We start from the raw sequence: 24,578 nt of genomic DNA, 5'->3' as shown, positions 1-24,578 counted from the left end.
CAGTGACGGGCAAGAAGGCCTAATGGCTTGGCGACAACACATGCCAAGACTGAATATGACTGTCTGATGTTGGCTTCATATCAGTGACAAAACAAGGTCTAGGAGATAGTCCCAAACAACGGACCAAGCGACACAGAAAAACCTTCTCACGCTTACATAGGCCATATTCAAATACATATCAGAGGCCTTGTCTTCCTAATGGATCGCCTGGATTGAACGGCATAGGGGATGGAGATGGGCTGGTGGGGGCACCTTGAGGGATAGCATGGTTCCAACCTTCAATTACATCCCCCTCCTCCTCCCTCTGCTCCACCCCTACCCCCCAGCCTCTCTGCCGCTGCCAAACCCTTGGAGGAGCAAAAGAAGGAGGAGGAGAAGGAGAAGAGGGGCCCTGAGGCTTTGGACTCAGCCAGTGATGAGGGGACTGAAACACATCTGCGCCACCGAACGGCCCAAGCCATTTCCATGGTGAATTAACAGCCGTTTAATGCATCTGATAATATCAATCTGGAGGATAAGACATTGAAAAGGGAACGGGGATGGGGGGGCGGGCTGCATGTTAAAACCTCAGGCTGTTTCAACAAGGGTTTTCATCAAGCTGAAGCAAGACAGGGCTTTAAATGACACAAAAGATACAGCCCTAAGTTTTCATGAGGACTATTTACACTTGAGTGGACAAAATACATTGCTTGACATTATTTATGATCTACTAGGGTGGCTATGATCGTTAAAATCAGTCAAGTGTCCAGATGTAGCTGTAACTATAGAGTGGGAAGAAGGCATCAGCTGCTAGATTGGATTGCCCTTGGCCTCAGGGTTACACAGCAAAGCCAGCAAATGCTGAACCATGCTGGGCTGGCTCCTTAAAGACCCTGTCTACTTTGTCTGATTCAGTGAGAGAGGGAGAGTTTGTTGTATACGCGGCAAGGGTCTTGTGGGGGAAACCCTGGCAGACTGGTGTTACTCTGTCAGGCCTGGCCAAAAGAGCAGCACTTCACTCTCCACACCACACCATCTGCTCCAAGTGGAGGGGATACAATGGATCCTCAGACAGAGAGAGGGCGAGACAGAGAAATAGAGAGCTCTTTTTTTCAGTAGGGCAAGGTGGGATTTGTTTGCTGTGAAAGCTCTGCACTTACACTTAGATTAATTTGTTTTTGCTTTTTCAATTAGGATTAGCATCGCTTTCCCCTTATCATTGAAATTAAAAATTATTTTAAAACAAAGACGTGGAGGTTTTACCACTGCAGCCATAAACACAATATCACCTCCCTTCAGTTGACAATTAAGAAGCTTCATATCTCCTGATGAGACATTTTCATCTCCAATTCACTCACAGCTTGCAAATGTAATTGTGATTGGACTTAGGGGTGGCGTGCAAGGCTATTATTTTGTCATGATGGTGCACTCATACCAGCTGGCCCACTGTTCTCCTGCCACATCTGACAAGACATCATCATTCTCACAACACTTCCCCAAAGCCCAAAGTCATGAGAGGAAAATAGCTGCTCCACTTCCTAATTCCAGGTGTAAGGACAAGAATATTTGGAGTCGGACTGAGAACAAATGAGGAAATTGATAGCAGCCATCTGCTCCAAAACGGTGCCGAGAGCTGGTGAACTTGAACACACCTCGCAAAATGTCTGACAAGCTGTCTCTGACTTCTAAGGCTCAGAAAAAAAGAAATCTACACAAATATCAGAAATTCTACATCAATGGAACCCGCTATAAACCCACGAAGGGTACAAATGGAAAGAACAGATACATAAATGTCACACAAATTATGATAATAATGTACAAAACTATATCTTGCAAATGCCAAACTTTGTTCCTAAACCTGTGGAATAAACTCTGGGAATCAAGAATAAAAAATGAAAATAAACCCCCCTCCAACAACAACACATGTGGAAATGTTGTTCAGCCTATTCTTTCCATTTATGGGAGTACATCTGTTAATGCCCTGAATTTATAAATGCTACAATGAAAGCAACAGCATCTGGCATATGTGGTTATTGTTTGATTGTTTTCTACTTTCTCTCAGTCTCTGTATGTCTCTCTCCCTTTTCTCTTTTCATCCCTCCATCGGGAGCCTGTAGAAGCAAAGGATTATGGATCTCTGGAAAGCGTTCACCCTTGGGTCAGAAGACAAGACAAGGCGAGGTAATGAAAGATAAACAGCTCGCTGCAAACACCTGTTAACGTCCGCTTCAAAGAAAAGACAGGGAGGAGGGGGGTTTGCAGGGAGGGAAAACAAAAAAAGAAGTATTTGGCTGCCAAGCAACAGCCGAAGGGCCCCCCGGGCTGTTGACAGATCTTTATGAAATGAAAAAAAGAGAAAAGAAACGACAATGATTGTGGGCTTTTTACAACAGCGATGGATGATAAGAGGAACACAAGAGAAAATACAAGCAATCATAAATATACATCTTTACTGAGTCCTCAGGCGAACCTTTTGTGACATGCAGACGCACACAAAAAAGGCTCTGCACTCAGGTACGCACAATAGCAAAAACAAGGCATCCTAAGTGTTAAACGTATTCTCTTTACTAATATACAGCAGGTAAAAAGCTGTAGGGTTAATTTCTTTAGCATGTAATGAATGTTAATGACTTGTAGACAAAGCTTTCTAAGGACAACCAGTGTGACACGAATCAAACTTTCATAAGGGTTAAGGGGTGTTGAATACTTGGGGGACTAAGGAAGTATGGGGGAAACAGAGAAGGGACTGAATGTATCAGTTTAAGCTATTAGTCCCGAGTCCCCAGGGGATTCAATTTGAGCCTCCCATAGGGGATAGCCTCTTTATCCGCAGGGCATGATTGGGGCACGCTGGGGTTAAACTATAAGGGAGGCTATATAACACTATTGTGTGCCAAGTTTCAGGATGCTATCTCCCTCCTTGCTCTTTCAGGCCATTTTTTATAAAAAGGAATTGGGGCAGTAAATGTCGTGGGGACCTAATCTTCGTGAGTAAGTGATATGTGACAAGAGAGCTTTTAAAGCACTTAGGATTGAAGATGGAAGAAAGGCTGTGAGAAGGAAGAGGTATGAGTACAAAAATAAATACAACAATGCAGTACAATGGAGAAGAGAACAGCAGTGGGAGGAAAAGTGATTCATCAACAATCTCTCAGTTTCTTAGGCTAGTCTCACAAAGATTTGATTTTTAACTCTTTGAGGTCCAGATTCACACCTGGCCATACAAGGAGTTACCATCTGAAATCAGATTTTTCCTGGCATAAACAGGCATGAACTAGTCTGAACAACACCACATAGGGTTAAAATATCAGGGTGACAGTCATAAATGTTAACTTATTACTGCCCTTCAGCCCCCTTAAAACACACATTTACACACACACACAAACACACACACTCACTACCCAAACTTTTTTTAAAGGATACATTGCTGCCTGAGTAGGGTGAGATGTCAGCCATGTCCTGGAGATCGCTGCACTCGGACTTGATGAGGGACAGGGAGAGTCCCTCGGCCGTGCTGCCAGGGTGTGCTGGTGAACAAGAGCGATGGTGGTGCCCCAGGTGGTGACCTGATGCCATCTTGGTCCTCAGGCTGGTGGTCTCCCGGGACAGGTCCATGGAGTCTGGTGAGGAACGCTCCTTGCCTGGGTAGCCACCTGTGGGTCCACCCAGGGGACTCTGGAAAGGGTAACCCATGAGAGGCAGGGGAAAGGGGTGTCTGAAGGATGGGGGGCTGAAACCCATAGAGGCAGAGAGCGAGGAGGGATGAAGGGAGGGATGATGGTGACCACCATGGGCACCCACAGCTGAGGACTGGTGGTGGTGCTCACTGGGGGTCTTTCTCACGACTAAGGGCAGCGCCTCGGTTTGGTCATTGGCGGCACCTGGCATCCCGGGCATGCCAGCAAAGGAGTCTAGTGGATTGGGAATGATGACATCACCGAAGCACTGCAGCCTCTGGTTGGCGGTGTGGAAGTTGGGGTTGTCTCCATTGACAGCGGTGGGAAACCTTTCAGGAGGTATGGAAAGTGGGGGGAAGGCTTGCTGGGGTGTGGGGCGTGGAGGCTTGGCAAACACCTTAACCACTGTGTCCACCACCTGGGTCATGGCTGAATTGAGTTCCTGCTTCAGTGTTTCTGCCAGCTGTTTACCTTCAGCATGCATGGAGGAGCCTGGACCTCCCTGTCCTTTGCTCCGGCCGAGCCCCTCTCTTCTTGGCTTCTCTCCGTCTGCCAGCAGAGCCTGCTCCTGAAGCAATGCCCGTGCCCTGTCTAGGAAATGGCCCGGGTCCAGGTCAGACATCTCATTGTCAGAGCGCAAGTCATCTCCACCCCGGTCATCACCACCGGTGTCGGACCTGGCTGGGCTGTCCTCGGACATGTTTCCTATGTCATTATGGAGGTCATTGTGGAGGTCATTGTGTTCCGAGTCGTCGGTTGAGTCATAAATCTGAAAGAACTTCTCCTGCAGCTGGCGTAGCTGCTTCTGCATATCCTCCAGTTGCAGCTTCAGTTGCCGTCGCTCCTCCTGTTTCTGTTCCTTCCTCTGGCACACCAGCTGGGTGAAGCTCTGCTGTTGCTGCTGAGGCAGACGCTGCTTACGCTTGTTCTCTCGGCTGCTACTGCTGCACACTTCACCTCCCCGTGGGCTGCTGGGGGCCTGCTGCTGAGACTGAGGAGGTGGACAGTCCAGCTCCATTTCCCGTTCCCCATCCATCTCATGGTCACGCTCATGGCGGGAAGCAGGTACCACCACACTGGGTGAGTGGCTCATACCACGAATAATGTTCTCTACACGGGCTCGCTTGGCACGCAGGTGTTCATCATTGAGACGTTCGATGTCAAAGGTGCCCAGGCCAGGAGGACGGCCAAATGGTGACAAGCATTCCTGAGGGGTGCTGTCTTGGGAGGAGTTACTGCAGGCGTCCTCCTGGGGAGCATCTGAACTTGCATTGGAGAGCCCTGAGCCAGGGAAGCCGACATCCCCTCTCTCACCTCTGTCCCCTCTTTCTCCCCTTTCAGGTCCTCCTCCATTTTTAGCCATGTTATTCTTGAGAAGCTGGGAGATAATGGTGGTGCCAGGGAAGGGCATCATGGTGTCCTCGTATGAGTTGGCTCGCTTCAGTAGCTTTCGGAGTACATTGGACTTGGACTCACTGTCGCTAGCTGATACAACGCCAGGCCCACCATGTGGCTGCACTACAGAGCACTCCATGGAGTCGGTGTCTGATCCGTGGTGAGAGTGGGAGCTCAGAGAGTTCATGGCACTGAAAATGGCTGCTTTGGCGCGGGCAATGTTATCGGTGGTTGTTGTTGCTGTGGAGGAGGCTGTGCTGCCCACGGTTCTCTTAACACCAATGTCCACACGTCTTCGCTTGGTCTGTCTGTTCAGGAGGGAGTCGCTGTCATGGTCCGGCATCACGGGTTGCTGCTATTGGGCCATATCCCACAAAGCCAGTCCTCTAGGATCAAAGCCTCTGAGTACCTGTGGGCAAAAAATTACAGATGCATGACTCACCAAAAGGAAAAATATTTTCAGAATCTAAGTCACTCACTCACTCAAGCAGGACATGGCCTAAACCACTTCAGTTTAAAAACTAAATCTAATTTAAACAGGAAGCTTGAAAGTTTCTGAGTGACTGAAACATTTAAAATCCTTCTCCCTCTAGAGAAATGCATTAGCCTACATGCATGAACATAAACTGTAGGGTTTTGTCTAAAGCCAGCAGGCAATTCCTTGTAATGTTTTTCTACAAGAAAAGAGACATCCATGATTACATTTTGGCAGTAAAGACCAATGATAGAGGGATAAGGGAAACAGGCAAGATGGGGTCAGAATTAGGCCTTCGCTCGACATTCCAGGGCAAAGTCCTACATTTTATCCTGTCCCCCGTTACATGCCGCGCGACACTGAACCAGTTCCCACGGAACACAAAGCTGCATAAAATTATGATAATTACTTAAGTACTTGTCCTCATTTCCATGTTTGTGCAGTGTGAGCCAACATAGGAGCTATTAACTCACAAAATAAAATAAAAAGAAATAAGGTTAAGATGATCTAAAAAAAAAAAGAAAAAAAAGTGGTGTACAAAGGGAGGCAAAGCACATTATACATGTCATTATAGACCCTGTGCTAAATCCTACTCAGGAAGTGAGGTCAGTTCGACAAAATATTCTTATTTTAAATCATGTTTATACATCGCGTAAATTCAAAATGCAAGTCCTGTGTTCACATTAATCAATATGGCCATCATATCTTAAGCAACGGGCAGAGTGACACATAAAAGAAACACAAAATAGGCCTATTGATTTTGGTGCCAGCGTGAGCTCACTTCTGGGTTTTTTGTTTGTCTTTTCATCTGGCAAGGGCAGTTAATTCTGCTCAAATGAATAGGTCACAAGGGTCAACTCTGGCAAGGAGCAACTTAAAGCGCTCTTACAAAAACCCTAATGCCCCTCTGAAAGCAAAACGTTTTGTCAGTACAGGCCTGCATCAATAATGCTATGTAAGCAGCAGTGGCAGTGTCTTAGTCGGAGCCATATCAGATGCGTCCGATCTCAAATGTAGTGATATTATCAAAGACAATTAAATATATATGCCTCTGCTTAAAATATTAAAATCATTCTGAAGATAGTAAATTTAGGAATTTGGGAATTTTTTTCATATTACCATAAAAGGCAAAGGTGGTGTAACAAATTGCATTTTTATACATAAATGTAAGTCCTTATTAAGACTAACAGGGGCTCAAACAAAAATAATAAAATATTTTAAAAACAGTATTATTTCCTTGGTTTAAATTTTACAGGTGTCTGCAAATATACTCAAATATTACACTGTTTAAAGGTGACTGAAAGACTTATTTACACTTTACAAAAATGTACAGTTTTGAATACAAAGATGCCAAATGACTGACTCAGATCCCTGTCTGATTCTAGTTATTAAATTTTACATATATCTAACAAGACACAAGTCGCTCAAAGACTTCTCATTTGAAGGCTCAGGTTCAGTGGTGACTGAGGGCACACAGCATGGAGATCTGAACTCCAGTGTGATTTAAACGCATTTTCTTGGGACTGATTATTTGCTTGTTCTAACGGGAAGAAAATGTGTAACATCATAATAATTACCAGTGAAAAGTCATTTTAAAAAAAAGTTAAAGGCTCCTTGTCACTAAACCTCATAAACATATACACACTGTACACACACACACACACACACGCACACACACACACTAACAAGCGCACACACAACTTTGCGGTTGGCTTTGTTAGAAGCGGTGCGATGATGCAGCACACAAGTGACAAGTGATGTATTGGCGCTCTGGAAAAAAAATGTAAATTGTAATTTTGTAAATTGACAAGATTAAACAGTTAGAGCTCAGATTAATAGGAAAACAGTTTGGTTTAAGTGTTTTTCCCCCTGAAGAAACACTAGTCTTCTAAAATAACCCTCCTGATAAATGGCTTTAGCCCAAGTCTCGACAGCCATGTCCAGCAGCTCAGACAGGAGGTGATACGTCTCCAAGAAAAAACCTTGACTTGATCGCCTCAGGATCTTAACAATGACTCTGAAATAGTCACCAGCACCTGTCTTTTCCGACGGCGCACCTGTCTCCTATTGCCCATGCGCACTCTCTCTCTCTCTGTCTCTCTCTCTCTCTCTCTCTCTCTCACACAAAAAACCTTTCAACAATTTCAATCAACTATACAGCTTATAGATCTTCACTCCAACTTTCACACCGCGTCTGTTATCCTCCTTCCTTTTAAACCTCTTGGCTCATAAGAAACATTAATAAAAACATAATCGAAGTTCAGGTTTAAAACTTCTGAATTAAAACACTTGGCTATACTCGTGCAGTAACCTCTAAGAGTTAAATGAGAGTCCGCAACATTTTCTGTGTGAGAAATAAAAAGTGAAAGCTGGCTGCTACTTCGAGCATTTTGTTGCAAATGACAGACGAAATCAAAACCTGTGACAGACAAGAGCTGCGTACACTTTTCCAACAATGCAGACAGCGCTCTAGCGCAAATGTCCAAATGTGTTGCCACTGAGGAAAGACAACACATTCACAAAACAGGAGAAATTACAAACTCTATAACTGCCTGGACATGGATTTTGTGTCAATAAATAGTCACATATAAGGTGTTAAAGCCTACAGGACAAAGACAGTATGAGTTAAGAGCAAATTGAGGGTTTTCAACACGCACAGGAGACGAATACAAGTAAAACTGTCTTTCCGTCTAAAAACCAACTCGTTTTAAAATCACGTTGCAAAAAAAACACACGCTTCCCAAACTTACTTCGCAAAGTTGCAAATCAATTTGATCTCCGCTTTGATGAGGAAGGCTGGGCTACCGTCCGCAAATCATCCTCGCAAAAATACGGGCTGCTCACGCAACTCTTAACCACATATCAAGATGAGGTGAGCGAAACAGAGCAAATAATGTCGTATAGGTATGATTAGCTGTTGATCACAAGAATATATTTCCCCGTTAATGATGTTTGATTTGTTTATTTTTTTTCCGCCCACCGTGCGCAGGCGAGGCAGAACAAGAACAAGAGAGGGAGGTATCCGAGGACAAGGTTACTTACCCTTTAGATGAAGAGGGGGACAACCTGAACTCCTACGGCAAAAAAAAGAGAATATACGCGGAGCACGGCAGATTGCTGGATGCTGGGATAACAATTTCTCAGAGAAGGAAGAGCTGGAATAAAGTCAGCGACGCGAGCGAAAGGAACAAAATAGGAAAATATAGAAGATGAAAAGAGCTCTTGCGCGTCGGTCTCTCCCTCTATCCTCTGCTGTAACTAAAAGAGTGAGAGACATAGAGAGAGTGCAAGAGAGAGAGAGAGAGACGCTGTGTGTGTGCGTCTCCGAGGCGCACTGGATGCAGAGGACTGGATGCTGGAGCGCTCCTCCGCCACTAAGATTCACTTTAAGACGCGGCTGAAGGAAACAGGAAGACGTGCGCGTCATGAGCGGCGTGATGTAACTGTCGCAACCTACCAATAAGAACCGTCCGTCCGGTCCGGAGGACAACGCACTGAAGTTGACCAGAGAATGGGACTTGAGCATGCAACTAAAGAGAGAGAGAGAGGAAAAAAGGAAATACCACTCTTACTAATCATTTTCTTCCCAATTCACCGACCGCGCGAGTAAGAATCGTTACGCACTTTGACATTATACTAAGCCGCAATAAAACACTCACTTCTTCTTATGTTATTTATTCTCATATTTAGTCTTAAATGTGGAAGTTTCAACAATAAACGGAAAAAGCTCAATGCTGCTTGATTCCAATATGTTTCGAATAAAGTGTCAATACTTTTGAGGAACGTCTGAATAAGAATAATTATACGATAATTACTGAAAAATTCATAAAATAAGTTTATTTGAATTTGCAGCCGGTGACATTATCTAACGCTGTTGTAGATTTATTCATTACATTTAAGGGGAAAAAACCGCATTTTCCAGGAATGCAACATGAAATAAATTGTTATGGCAGATCATTTCTGTGCCGTTTTAATGCAAATGTTTTTCAGACAACTTCCAGCCTTCCGTGTTGCAGTAAAATTGCAAATTAACAGTCTATTTTACAACCCAAACGACTTTTGCATGTTCCGTTTATGTGTGCGTGTTGTTTAGGAGAGTCTGTTAAAACGCATTAACATTCTTTCAAGCCCACTCACTTTTATTACCAGCTTTGTGGTTTAATATTTTTCTATCTAAATAACGATGCAAAGCGTATATATTTTTTAAACATCAATATGTAAAAAATAAATAAATAAAATAAAATCTCCAAAGACATCTGGTACATATTTAGATAGTCCTTCTGAAAGGGACTTACAGTAGTGGGTCACTTGGGTATTGGAGGTTCAAAGTGGCATGTGGAAATATTTTACGCGCAGTGAGTTTCTCATTGGTTACAGCAGAGTCTGATTTATGAACAAGCAAAGCAGTACAGAGGCTCACAGCTTTGCTTTGGAATTTCGATTATCCAGGGAAGCCAATATCTTAGGAGAGCTAAACGGTTCTTTGTGAAATGCACTGTTAAGAGCCGAAAATCATCATAAAAACGTCTGTCACTCGGATCCACAGCCTGCCACTAAAATACCCCCGTGCGTAAAGATTGCACGCTTATCAAAAACGATTATTAAGTGTGTTCAGATATAAAAACTCTCAGTAAATGGACACAAAAATCCACATGGATTTGCAGATCTAAAGAGTTTCGATGAATTATTTGACAATTCTCTCTTTGAAACTTCTCCACCTGTAACACTGAACCCTGCGCACACTGACATCTGATCCTTTCCGCAGAAAAACCTGTTTGACGCTTCTGATTTATGAAATGATGACGGCTGCTCGCCCTCATTCTCCTGCATTCTTACAAATCGGATACTTATAATTATACTGCAGTTTTTGCGCTGTTTTAGCCTTCGACCTCTACAACAGGTGATATGCACAATTTGTTCACTAATATTCTTTGGAAATGATTGCCGTTTTATGTCATTGAAATTAATCTTTATGCAGGAGAATTATTTATTTCATCGACTTCAACGATAATTCTGGATAATAGAGGTCACATTCAGCTGTATTTGGACTCAGGCTGCATTCCTGCAATTAGAGAAAGTGTAAACCTCCGATTAAGAACATGCAAGAAATTACCTTTAATTCATGTATTAAATAAGAAACGTTAAGATGTGATATTTCATATTGTTATTCATGTTATTAATACCATAATAATTATTATTAGTATGTTACATTTATTCGTATATTTCAACTGTAGCCAGTTTTTAAAAAAAGTTTCTCATGCGCTTGGTTATCAATTGAGCGCGCATTTGCCTTTTTCCCCCTCCAGATTTTCACATAGCATCCATTTGTTGCACATATAATCTTCTTTTTTTATCCCCTGCACAAACAGGATCCTAAAGTACTTAACGAGAAATCTTATTTTCCATATGCCTCTCTGTCAGGTGCCAAAAAGGAAAAGGCGAGTCTCTTTTCCATGTCGCAAGCAAGTGTTTTTTAGGACGAACGAATTGCAACGAAGTCAGCAAAGTTTAGTGTCTGGAGTGTCTTTTCCAAAGCAGGTGTCCCGGCCCCCTGCTCCCTAACTGGCCTGTGGCTGATTTGGCCTCGGCTCCCTTGGGAGCCGTCGGTGCGCACACAGGCTGGAAAAACAGGCCGGGACATTAAAGAAACCCGTGTTTGGAAAAGGAAGACTCGGATGAGGTGTAGAGGAAACGTGTTGGTTAACACCGGCTGCTCTTATCGCGGCCCATTCCAGGTGGATCAACCCATGTATTTATTCCAAACTCACTTTCCCCCCTCTTTTGGGTCGAGTGTGACACACCTCGATGCCCAAGACTGATAATGCGCTGGCATTACGCACTGATGGCTGAAGTTATTGACATATTTATTAGAGTTGGGCCTAAATGCAAAAGGAGGGAGGCAGTGAAAACAATATATCTCCCAAAGGTGTAATAAAGGTACGTTTTTATCACTTTCTGACCACAATTAAGTGGTAATAAGTGCGCGCACGCCGTGTTGGTATGCCGGAGTGGAAAGGAGCCAGTGTCCTATTTTTCCTCAGTATTAATTTGGATCAACGACGGGTTAAGAATCTTATTATTATTATTATAATTATTATTATTGTTGTTGTTGTTATTATTATTGGGTTTTAAGACACTGTTTTCGACTCATTTTAGGGGAGACTTGAATGCAGAAATTCAGCAAACATAAACAAATTGAGTTTTGCTTAATTTAAGCTACATGAATGATTACTGAAAGAATTAATTTTATTCGGGGAAGAACCAATCTCTTGAGCGGCAGCAGTTTTAAAAATGGCCTCAATCAGATAATGACTTGATGAGCTCCTACAACAGCTCCATTTCTTTTCACAGACACAGTTTTTTGAGAGAAATAAGAGAGAGAGAGGGAGAGAGAGAGAGAGAGAAAGAGAGAGAGAGAGAGCTATTTGCGAAAACACAAGCAGGGAGAGATGGTAGCGCTAAAAGCTGTTTTGTTCCGGAGAGGTCTCCGGGTCCCTGAATAAAAAGGTTTAGGAGACAAGAGGAGAGGAGAGAGGAGAGGAGAGGAGAGGATGCAGGATTTGTCCGAGTGTAAGTGAGTAGGCGTCTGACTCTCATAGCCTTTAAGTCCTTTTCGGGCCTCATGTCCAGCACTTAATGTATTCAGCTTTCACCGTGACAAAAGATGAGGATGCTGTAGGTAAATATATATCCCACTTGTTTTTGTTGTCAAGGCAAAACCCATTTCGACAAAGGAGTCTGTATGTACATATAAGAAACGTATAGGTGATTGTCTCGGCGCTGTAGTGAAATGACAGCAATTTACATATATGTTATTATTAGTGATGTTACTTCTTGGCTGTGATAGCTGGCACAGTGTGGTCCCCGATGACCCACATCCCTCTTTCTAGGCTACAAGTAGTGGTGATTATAGAGGCGTGTGTGTGTGTGTGTGTGTGTGTGTGTGTGTGTGTGTGTGAATGTGTCAGAGAGAGAGAGAGAGAGAAGTTGGTCATCCTCTGTGGCCTGTTTAACGCATGCCATTCAACGAGACATACTGCATACTACACACACACACACACACACACACACACACACACAAATACACACACACACTCTCTCAAATTCAAATATGCTTTATTTGCATGAATGGGGAGCAGTGTTGCAGAAGCAAATAGCCTATATGAGACGATGTTAAGACAACGTGACAGTAAAAGATGAGAACATGCACAATCCAAACATTAATTAACCTAATGACAAATTTCCTATAAATGGAATATATTTATGCAAGAATATGTCTATGCAAAAAGTTCTACTCATATATAAAAAATGTAAAGTCTCTCGAGACCATCTCTACGTGGCTCTCACAGTGTGAGTGGTTAAATATTGCAACACCTACCCTATCTAGATATTAAGAGACCCTGTTTTCAACATTTAGACAAAAAATTGTTCCCTCTAACATTAAATAAAAATCCTCCACGTGTGCCCCGCGTGGAAAATAATAGGCAATTAAAAGAATGCTGCTCAGTGAGGTTGATATGGCTGCAGTCAAACCCATTAAAACTACAGATATATTACACATCATTAGTCTCAGCCATGAGTAAGATTTTCGAAATGGTCTTATTTCCTCAGCAGAAAACTTCTTAACAACCTTGAAAGTATACACACTTTAAAAAAAAAAAAAAAAAAAAATCACTGTCAATGACAGGAGCGAGACTAAAGTCAACAGGAATGAAGGGCGCGCGCGCACACGTGTGAGCGCGCGCACAAGCACACCCAACAGAGCGCCTTGGAGGTGCTTGAGCGGACAGACATGCTGGGAAATCGCCTGGAACTGTATTAAGCCTGACGTCCTTAAAACAAACAATGGCACCATGAAATAAGGGCTTATGCGCTCAAAGTCAAAGACCCCCCTCAGCAACTCTCCCTGTTTATCTCTCCCTCTGTCTGACACACACACACACACACACACACACACACACACACTATTTCTTGGGGGTTACACACTCAGGCTCGGAGCTCCATTGGGAGGGGACCAACTTTGCTCCTATGAACTCTCACCTGTCAACATGGAGCAGAGGACTTTACTTGGTAAACACGAAAGGACTTTAGCTGTTTACTTCTGGCGGTGACTTAGCCTATTTCACTCACTGCAAGGCCGCGGTCACAGCTGGTACAGATCAGATCAGAGCGCTTTTTCAAGGCGAGGTTAAACCCCCCCACCCCCCACCCCCACCACGCCAAATTCCGTTCAATAATGTGACAATTTAACGTGGCTGTTCTTCGGTTGTATTGTTTTGTGCCAGTGTGTGCCTCACCGGTAGGCTTCAACCGGCTTCTGTCCAAGTTCTCTTGATTGGATGAAGCTGACTTGTGGATCAACTTTGGCCGAAATAGCTCGCTACCGCCCCATGCTGCAGGCTACCTCTATGGATGCTGGAGGGGAATTTAACAGTTAGGAAAATTATAGTGTAATTAAAATGAAGTTTATTAAACGAATGCCGAATGTATAAATGGCTTTCAATGATTCATTTAAGTTCACAGGTGTGTTTCTGTGATGTGTGAATTTTGTGTTCCTAAACAAAACAACAAGAATGTCCTCATTTTTCAATGGAGTAGGGCAGGAAGCGCACTACAGAGTGTCGGTCTCTGCGTTTGTTCTTGATATATTTCCACAGCTAATCATTCTCCGGTACTGCTATACTACTTTAAAAGATTAAAAAAAAAAAAAAAAAAAACACGGGCTGTGGCAGATAAGCGGCGGTCTGTTTTCGCTCTTCTGATCAGCGGTAATTATATTTGTTGGCGTGGAGGTAAGTGGTACTCCCCGGGGGGCGTATTGTACTCGACTCAGTCCGTGTCATAAAATAAAATTACAAGGAAAGGAGAAGATATCCTACAATAACAGGCGAGTCGTAAAATCAAAGAGAAGCTAAATTAAATCTGAAAGGAAAAAAAAACCCTCACGGAAAATACATTAGGGGTATGATGGACGGGGGGCAGGGGGCTTCAAATAAAACGCAGGTTAATGAGTTTTTAATAGCTTCTATGACTATATGGTTGGTTAACAGGCACACACACATGCACTCTTTCCCTTTCTCTCTCTCTCTCTCTCTCTCACACACACACACACAACGCTTTCTGTAGCTGACTGAGGCAATTAAGAGTAATTAGTGATCAGTTACCTGTGCTTCAGCCTTTCTGCACTCCCCCCCCCCCCCAAATACTATAAAGAGAGGCGTCTATAGGGTATGAAGTGACATGTACAAGGCTTAAGTAGCTTTAAAGTGCCTCTCTCACCACACACATTAGTCTCCGGTTATAAGTTTAGCTCTCTGCAACAGTCTGCTCTCCTGTTACAGCAGTGGACATTCACACGTCTCGTACCTGTTGGCACCCTCTTGTCTGGTTTATGTATCTGTGTAACCTTTGACCCCCGGTGTGGATGTTTGGCCCAGCACCCAGCAGGCCTTCCACACCAGAGCGGCCTTTCGCTGGTGACCTCTCTTGACCTTTCCCCCCGACCTTTCACACCCGAGGAGATTTGGCTGCCTTAGGGGAAGTCAGGAGGAGGTTAACGCTGTTATAATTGGCCTGTAAACAAACACAGACAGAGACACAGACAAACCCACACACAGATTGAGGAGAGAGTTGTTTTCCTGGTTCTCGTTGATTGAAAATGAGCCTCGTTAAACTGAATCAGTGGATCTTTGTTTTAAAGGCTGCAAATAATGATTATTTTATTATCGAGTAATCTGAGAATTATTTTCTCGACTAATTGATTAATTGTTTTGTCTAGAAAATATCAGAAAAATAGTGAAAATGCTTGTTATAATTTCCCAGTCAAAGGTGACATCTTTAAATGTCTTATTTTTTCAGAACTACAGTCCAAAACCCAAAGTTTACTATCATGTATGACAAAGACAAGTATTAAATCATCACATTTGAGAAGCTAAGGACAAGTGGGATGGGTGGCTGGGGGGTATTTAGTAGTTTTTGCTTTAAAAAATGCTAAAATGATTATTTGATTATTAAAATAGTTGCCAATTAAGTGTCTGTCGATAATCGACTAATTGATTAATCATCTAATCGTTGCAGCGCTAAATTCCACTGACCACAATTTGCATTTATATATGGTGCAATGTATCTGTGTAGCTTGTGATTAATCAGGGCAGCTTGACCATCTATCCTCTGTTGGGCCATGCATGAGCATGCTCCAACCACAGGTTAAAAACCAGCAGCCTATAAAAGCACTTCCATTAAACATATGCACACACACACACATAAACGCACTCAGAACACAGGTAAAGAAACACACATACACACAAAGGAGCCATGCACACTCAGGTACATACTGTGCATATACACGAATACACTCACACATGCACAAACTCTCGGCATTTTCAAAGACTTCCCCGTGGACAGAGGCGTCTGCCAGCGCTGCTATAAATCACACTGAGGCTGGTGCTGAGGGCAAGGCGCACCTTGTCCACATCGCCCCCACTCCTGGGCTGAATAAACCATAACATCCTGCCTCTCGTGCTGCCCGACGCCCTCTGAGCACGACCCTAGAGAAGACCCCCCCACCCCCCCCCCCCACCCGCCCGCCATGCCATCCATTCCCCCTCCTCCTCCCTTCCTCCATCTCATCTCTCACTCCATCCCTGCTATTGTTCCTCTGCCTCTGTCTAACTTACCTATCTTTAGGATTGTTAACTGTTGTAATAGCGGACATTCGGGCAGGGCTCTGCTTGTTTGGAACAACACACAAACCCCCCCCACCCCCACCCACCCGCCCGCCCGCCCGCCCTGTCTTCATTTAACACGTTTTTTCCATTCCAATGACTTCCTGCTTGAAGAGTGGAGTGAGAGACTGAAAGAAAAAAATGGAGAGAAGAAGAGAGAAAGAACAGCAAAACAGCAGGAAGCAAGCGCTTAACAGGAGGATGCCGACACCCTCATCCTGTCGTGTGCCGGCTTGGTTCAGGTGCTCTGGGCCAGTCAGTTCCCTCCGCTCCCCTTACCTCAGGGTGTGCCGAATTTGGCTTAGAAGGTGCACCTTCCTTCATGACCCCCTCTGGAGGAAGTATCATGTTTCTGGAAAGAAAAGGAGAGGATTTTACAGCCCAGCCATAGGAGCCAAGTGTACCAGCTCATAATAGAGCACTAAACCCCCTCATCACCCAACGGAGACATAAAGGTGAACAAAGAATAAAGAATGTGTGAAGTGTTGGGTTATCTGCTGATTATTTCCCTTGATTTTTACCGCTGCAGAGGGAGAAGCTAAGCAAACAATCCAGCCCAGCGGTTGGTTCTTGGCATTCCGCTTGAAAGTCTTATTATAGACAAAACCCAGTTTGGAAAAGAAACCCACCCGTATGTGTTGCTTGGCGTGCAACCACACAAATGATTACTTCCTCTAAAAATTTAATTTCTAAGTAAAATGCTCAGAATTGCCAATAAATTCAGTGACATGCAACAGTGTGTTTTAATCTGTAAAGCCTTTTTTTTTTTTTAGAGAAAGGAGACACATGTTTTAGGTGTCGCAATACTGATTTTGGAACAAATCTGCTAATTTAGTCACCTATAAAACACATGCATATACATACATCAGCACATACACATATGTATTTACATACACACTCACACATACATAGGTCCAAATCCCCCCCCCCAACCCCTTGTATGCCTGGGTTCATCCACCAGAACACCAGAGGAGCCTTGAGAGGACAAGAATAGCGAGGCATGTGCCTATTTGTGGCATCATTGTCATAGAGATAAAAGATTTCACTGTTACACACACACACACACACGCACGCACACACACATGCATAAGCAATCACACACTGTATTTATTGTCATAAAATACAGTCAAAGGGAAATACTTACTGATCTACACAGGTCTGAACCCTGTGGTACAACCATAAAAATTCAAATGTCCACACACACACACACACACACACACACACACACACATTCACACAGGTATTAGCCAACACACAGACACACTGGGCAGTTCCTAGAAGAGACAGTAATCTCCTCTTTATACACTCATAAGCACCTCTTTCTCTCAGTTGCATGTAGTGTGTGTACAGTATGTGTGTGTGCGCGTGTGTGTGTGTGTGTGTGTAAATGCCACACCGCAGCTCCATGCCTTAACCATGGGCTAACCTGACTATAAATGAGCCGCAGTGGCACCTGTGCCGGTGCAGATCCAGTGTTAGGACAGAGGAGAGTGCCATAATAGGACGCTGTCTCCTTTGTTCTGTTGGTATGAATAACTGCTCTAAGAATAATGTCCCCTCCTCCGTCCTGTAAATGTTCTGAGATTGACTGTTTCTGTCTCGAGGTGCAGCTTTTGTTTTACACAGCAGCGAATGTACCTGGTGTAATGAAAGGAAAAATTCCCCTTAGAAGAAAATTCACAGGGGTTGTATCCCAAGATACTATAAATCCATTCGGAAAACATGTTACCTGAAGCTTTCTATGTTTGAAAGTGTACTTGTATAGGGGTTAGTATTGTTTGGTTTGGGGTTGTCTGATTTGAAAAGTGCTATAATTCATCAGTTGCAGGAATTAAATTTGCAAAAGTAAAGTCACATTTGGAGGAAATGTAAATATATGTTTGCATTAGTTCTCTTCCTACAGTCTTAATTGTCAATAATTGTTAAGACAATTGATCTTTAATGGAGAAAGAGTCACTGTATCGTATCTACTCTACTACTTAAACCCTGTGATAAACTAGTTCATGCTGTAAAGTCCAAGGAAACTATAGCCAAAATAAATTTTAAATCTGACTTTATAGTTGTTCAGACTCAAAAACTTTACTTCAGTACCCACAATACCGTTCAATTATTCTGTTTAAGAGGCGTAATGATGGTTGTATTACTCACCACCAACCTCAACTTCCCTCACTCACACACTAATACACAGACACTGCTGATTTCAGTGTCTTTAGCTAAGCCAGAGGACAAGTGATGCCTGGGGCCGTTCCTGATCCTCTTGGCCTTTTCCTTGCAGGAATCTCCGCTTCCTGTACGGAAGTTTATCGTGGTCAGCCTGCCTGTCACTGACGCCTCCCAAAGGAAAGTCACAGCGGCTTTATTCACCCGTTGACCCGTAAAGAGCACAGAGGAAGAAAAAAAAAAAAACAACAGACAAGTATGTGTGTGTGCCTGTGTATGTGTGTGTAACCTGACTAAGGGCTTCTTTTCTTTCCAGTAAGGAGGCACGATGAATCTTGTACATTCAGCACAACCTCTCCATGTGTGTGATGTGTGCATGCATCTAGTGTCATGTCCTTTAACTGACCCCGCCGACATAAATGCATCTTCCCTCCCTCTTTTCAGCCTCTTTTGTGTGTCCAAATAGAAAAAAAGAACAACAAATCCTGGAATCAGCCAAGCGATGTCCTTTTATCTGAACTCTAAACAAACAGATCAGTTCTTATTTTTTGTCTTTTCATCTCAAAGTCGAGGTCATGCAGCCTTGAAGAGAGGAAGCAAGATAGATAGATAGATAGGCAGAGAGATGATGTCCATCTGCTCTGGTGATCTCTCTCCAACTGTATCTGGCATCAGCCTTTTCTCCATGCCACTACGGTCCCATCAGCCCCACAGGACCCAGGCACTGGCCTTGTCTTGACCCAGTTCAGGACATCCATTCTGGGCTTGCCGACTCGTCCGCTCTCCCCCTCTGTGTGGGGGTTCAACAGAGAATCCTGAGATTATCGGATGGTCACTTAAGAGGGAACGAGCGAGAGTGAAGTGCTGTCCACTTAGCTGAAGATTATCCTTTTAAAAGGAAGGGATGGCGGCGGAGATGGAGGAGAGAAGGAGAAAAAAGGATGTGCTTAAGAGATGGATGGAGGGGGCGGATGGAGGGAGAGATTGCGAGAACAGTCAAAGGATAGATAGAGAGAGGGCAAATGAATCATATGGAGATAAAGTGTGTGTGGGTAGAGGGTTAACAAAAAGCGAGGAGAGAAATACGGCACCGAGGGAAATGTCTAAATGAAAAGCTGAGATGGAGATGAGGTGACAGAGCGAGAGAGCGGAGGAAGGTCGACAGAGAGAGGCAGAGATGGAGAGATAAAGAGAGGAGGAAGCAGGAAGGATGAGGACAAGAGCTGGATTAAGCAGTAAAAACAGTGATTATGAAGTGTTCGCTAACCAAACTGAGGACCTTTTGCTGTGCTTTTTTGGGTGACGGGGTGTATATGTCAACTTATGTTTGTCAAACATTAACAATATAAGTGGGAGTCTGGAGTAGGATCTGATTTGTAGCTTAATTGCAGAATGAATGCTGGTGAAATAGTTATGTGTTGTCTTCTGTCTAATTTCATGTCCGACAGAGTTGGTTGAGCATCATGTGTAGTTCAAGGCCATTCAGTTCTGTCACTTAAAGGATATTTCTGGTTAACTGGGGGTCTTTTTTGTCATTTTGGCAGTCATTTCTATCAGTTATAATATTTGTTTACGCTCTAACTTATCTGCTGAAATGTGCGGGGAAAAAAAGTTCAGCCCGATTATCCAAAAAACTTTGTTTCAACCTGTATTAATTGATTTTTTGGCTGACAACAACACAACATCACCTTATAAAGTTGATGGGGAACAAGTGTTTGCAAATCGTGGGCTACTTACACTTCCATCAGACACAGAGTGTTTATGTCCACCTGCGTCCACTTACAAATGTAAGCTCAATATTCACTCTCTTTCTAGCTCGCTCTCTTTTAGGGAAATATCTGGCTCTTTAGCTGATAAATGCTCACCTTTGTCTGTCTGTTGTTTGATGCTACGCAGGTAGCATGCAGTTAATTGAATGGTGAGAGTGAAGTTGTGGGCCTTGAAACCAAAACATCTAGCTGAAAGATGGCAAGACACTCTCGCAGAGCTGAGAATAAGTTAAATAAAAATAATCTGATTGGAACTAGAGTTGAAAGAAGTCAAATTTCACAGCCTTCAGTGTATGTTTACATGCACAAAATATCCCAAATTTTTGCTCTCATTCCAAAGAAGACAATATTCCTACTAAGCTGTTTACATAGTTAATGAAAATGAATACTACCCCAATATTCTCATTTACATGCAGTGAGAATGGGAATCACAAGATCTCCGCAGGCAGTGAAGTAAACCAGCAAGATGAGAAACATTAGTGAACTGCTGCCTGATATTTATTATTTATTAGTGATATTGATATGACTGTTATTATAAATGTATAGTTACAGAGACATCCAGTTCCTAGGTTGTCCCGTGATGTTTATTACACTGCTGAGTGTTTTTGGTGCATCACACTGAGTTGTCACCGACAGTCCATGGCTGCATGTCAGGATAATAACCAATCCCCTCTGTCCCCGTCATGGAGAAGGCACGCTCTGTTTTTCCAGCCCGCCCTGAACAGCTCTCCACTCTCCTCTCATTCCTCTCCTCTGTCTGCCTTCCTGCTCCAGCATGTCATTTTGCCTGCGCAGGGGTGCGTTACACAACCAGCCCGTCATGCATCTTTATCCCAGTATTGCAAACTGTTGGCAAGTTGCTATGTTTATAACACACAGAGCTGACTGTAAACAGGCAAGAGGCCATGTGTCACAAACTGAGGTAGAAACCCCCAACTGAGACACATCTTCCAAATGCGCTGTATACATGTCCAAAGAATGCTCCTAAAACCTGAATAATATCAGCATATCCCACATGTCTTAATCGGAAAATGCTACATTGGGAATAAGGCCTAAATTGGAATATCCAAATGGAATATGCTGTTTACATGACTTGTATCAAATGTGGAATATTATCATATTTGGAATAATAGTGGATATTAGCATGCATGTAAATGTAGTCAATGTTGCCATCTGCTGTGTTTCTGTGCATGTGACAATAAAAGCTCCTGACTCTTGAAGAAAACTACGGCAAATACAACAGGTCAAAATTGAACCTGGAAGTTGGTCTGTAAAGTATGACAACTTAAACTGTAAACTGGAATGATTCTTGCCCATCGTTGGTTCTGTGTACAACACAGTAACACTGATGCTTCATTGTTTATGTCTCGCTCGGAAGTGGCTTTGGATAAAAGTGTCTGCCAAATGACAAAATGTAAATGTCAATAAATGTGACACATACTCATACTGTAAATGGGATAAGGCCTGAGGTTTGGCTTCCCTGAGTACATTAAAGGGATTTAAAGGACTTGTACTGGGAATTGTTTTAGTTCATGCAAAAGTTATTGCATAAGCGTTTTTATTTTTTGAGATGCTGAGCGGACATGCGTAGCTTGTTTGATCATGTTGTGACGGTAATAGGCCTTTTCCACTCCATACATTTTGACTTGTCATGAGAAAAGCGTAGGTTTTTACTAACCAGCTCTGTTGTATTCAAGTGTCTCAATAAATTATGACAGTGTGACAGCGAGCTTTCGTGTACAACACCAGGACCCTGAAACTGAAGCAGCTAAATGGAATTCAGCCATCATTAGTTTTATTATTTACATGTGCTTTTCCTACTTTGACATGTCAAAAAGTCTCCACCTCCATCTCTCTCTCTCTTTTTTGGTTGTTACCTATGTTTCTCCATCCATTATTTAACTTAGCTGTTTTCTTGTGTTTCAACATTTTCCCTGAAAATTGCAGGAAGGAGCAAAACAAGCAGTTTCTCATGTCAGTTTCTGTCGTGTCATGTGAGAACAGGATTTGCAGGGATGCCTAGTGACACAACCCTAATCACTGTCTACCTGCTGTCAAGCTTGTTGTCCACTATTAACTCTATAAACATCTACAATATTTGTGTTGTTTAAGTGGAAATGTCTGTTTCCAGTTAAAGATTTACCATCAACAGGTATATTGTATCTTTCTCTTCATAGAGTGATGAGGCAGAAGCGGTGGGTTCAATGTCACTGCAAAAGGCATTAAAATCCCAACACATTCAAACTCCACCCATTCATGAATTTATGTGTGACTGGGTGAACTGGGAGTGTGTGTGTTTGCGTCTTTTTTTAGGGGGGATGACTGAGAGAAAGAGAGATCATTCCCCATCATTTGATTAGATCAGTGGTCTTGCCAGTGTCCAATTATAGTATTCCCCTGGTAGACTGAGACATGTGAATGTGAACACACACACGTATTCCAGTACACACCGTCTAAATATTCTTCCCCCTCAAAAAAATTAGAGACTAAAAGCTCCTCGGTAACAGTCTCTATATCTCTGTCTCTCGCCCCGTTCATGACGGGAAAGAGGACAGTCTCGATGGAGGAGGCAAAAGGGGTTCAAGGATGAGAAGGAAAGAGAGGGAGAGAGAGAGAAAGAGAGAGACGGGGGGATGAGGGTTTCCCCCCCCCACCCTCCACCCTCCACCCCCCACACACTCTTGTTAATCTCCTCATTTTCATTTCTCTTACCATGTGGGATTAGAATGATTTTATTTAAAGTGTCAGCTTGAGCTGCCGGATTGAGAAATCTGGATTTCATAGGGATTATTATTACAGAGAGAATACACACACACACACACACACACACACACAGACACACACAGATTTTTTTCTTCTCTGTCACTCACTAATGACCTGCTTGACCAACAAATGGTATTTATCCTCAAATTCAGTGCAGGAGAGATGAACAGACATTGTGATACACTGTGATACGTGTGTGACGGAGAATGAGGTACGTGTGTGTTAAATGTACGCTGTGTCTTTGTGACTTTGTGATACCCAAATTTTTCTTTCGAACCAGTCTCAACACTTTTTGGAAGCCTGTGCAGGGACAAGACTTCATCTGAGTGTGCTCTCATATGATTCTTCTCTCTTTTTCTTTCTGTCTTTATCAGAACATCATACAAATCTCTTTTCACTCTCAGCCAGGCCAAGTGAAATGAGGTGAACATACTCTAACCAAAGCTTCACCCTTCTGTGTCAGATTTAACATCTAATCTACATTAGGATAAGGCTTTCACCGCTCAGGGGGAAAAAAAAAGGAAGAATAAAAAACGCCATCACCTTTTCATCCTAGGGCCAAGCCTTTTATTCCGCCTCTTCTCATTACATTAAAGGATGAGGGAGGCAGTACAGTGGCTGAGCGGTATTTAAAGACAGCATCCTCTTCATCTGTTTAATTTCTCTTTATTTAAGAGACTCCCTCCGCCCTTCGCTGCTCCCTCCCCTCTGTTTAATTTCTCTTTATCTAAAGACTCCCTCCCTTCATCTGACTGATTGATCTTTGTCTCACTGCAAATGACATGGAAGAGTTAGTTACTGCAAGGTCCCTAATCCAACCTTTGTGACGGGGATGCTGCGTCTGAATGCAGACGGGGGCGACTTTGGCTCTACAAATTTAAGCCATTAACAAAAAAAACAACTAACAAAACCAAAATCGGAGTTTGAAAGTTTTAATTTCCTTGAACTATTGAAGAACCGACAATATATCCAACAGTAATTCTAAAATAGCAAGAAATGCTGCAAATAATAGCAGTGATTTTCTCAACCTTTTTTGGCTCACAACTACTTAAAATGGATGTCTACTTGTATCCTGAGCTGCAAACAGAGAGTGAAAGAAAAGATTTGATTGTTTATCAGAGGGAATCTAGACAAGTCAGAATCTCACAAGAAAAGAAAATCAAAAATTGGAAAAACAAATGTGAGAAAATACAAATGATATGTTTTTTTTATTGTAGTAATATAAATACATAAGTGGCATTAGGGCTGCAACTGATTATTTTCATCATCCTTTATTTTCTCAGTTAATTAATTAATCATTTGGCCTATGAAATATCAGAAAATAGTAAAAAATAAAAAATAAAAAAAAAAAGGACCATCACAATTCCCTAAAGCTGAAAATAACCTCTTCAAATTGCTTGTTTTGTCCAATCAAGAGTTCAAACCCCAAATCCTCACAACTGAGAAGCTGCAACCAGGGAATGTTTGACATTTCATAATGATAAATAATTTAAACAATTAATCGATTAGCAAAATCAAACAGAAAAGACTTTTTTTTTCCTTTTTATCCAAACAAAATAGGTTGAAGAGCAGTGCCCAATCTTGTCAAAAACACAAATTTAAAATATGACTCACAACTCTGAGATCAGTGAGATAA

At 42.7% G+C, this 24,578-nt stretch overlaps 1 protein-coding gene and 1 long non-coding RNA gene across 4 annotated transcripts in view; one reads left to right on the top strand and one right to left on the bottom strand.

Annotated features, from left to right (window-relative positions):
- LOC137169943 (prospero homeobox protein 1-like) overlaps positions 1-13,689 on the bottom strand; it is a 36,884-nt gene extending 23,195 nt beyond the window's left edge. The window contains exons 1-2 of one of the 3 annotated variants that reach the window (XM_067573387.1): positions 13,567-13,689; positions 3,403-5,460 (exon numbers count right to left, since the gene is read on the bottom strand). In XM_067573387.1, the coding sequence (XP_067429488.1) occupies positions 3,403-5,394 (1,992 nt within the window). In that variant the 5' untranslated portion in view covers positions 5,395-5,460; positions 13,567-13,689. Of the gene's footprint in view, positions 1-3,402; positions 5,461-8,276; positions 8,421-8,568; positions 8,878-13,566 lie in introns of those variants that run through there. The other 2 variants (XM_067573386.1, XM_067573388.1) reach the window with 2 other exon arrangements.
- Positions 8,321-9,483, top strand: LOC137169945 (uncharacterized). The gene is made up of 2 exons (XR_010924564.1): positions 8,321-8,398; positions 8,516-9,483. It is a non-coding gene; the product is annotated as an uncharacterized lncRNA (long non-coding RNA).
- Positions 13,690-24,578: the final 10,889 nt, after the last annotated feature.

The sequence above is a fragment of the Thunnus thynnus genome, chromosome 18 (genome assembly GCF_963924715.1).
Source record: "Thunnus thynnus chromosome 18, fThuThy2.1, whole genome shotgun sequence".
NCBI lineage: Eukaryota > Metazoa > Chordata > Actinopteri > Scombriformes > Scombridae > Thunnus > Thunnus thynnus.
Note: the sequence above shows the minus strand (reverse complement) of the source record. Positions and strands in the feature narration are given on the sequence as shown.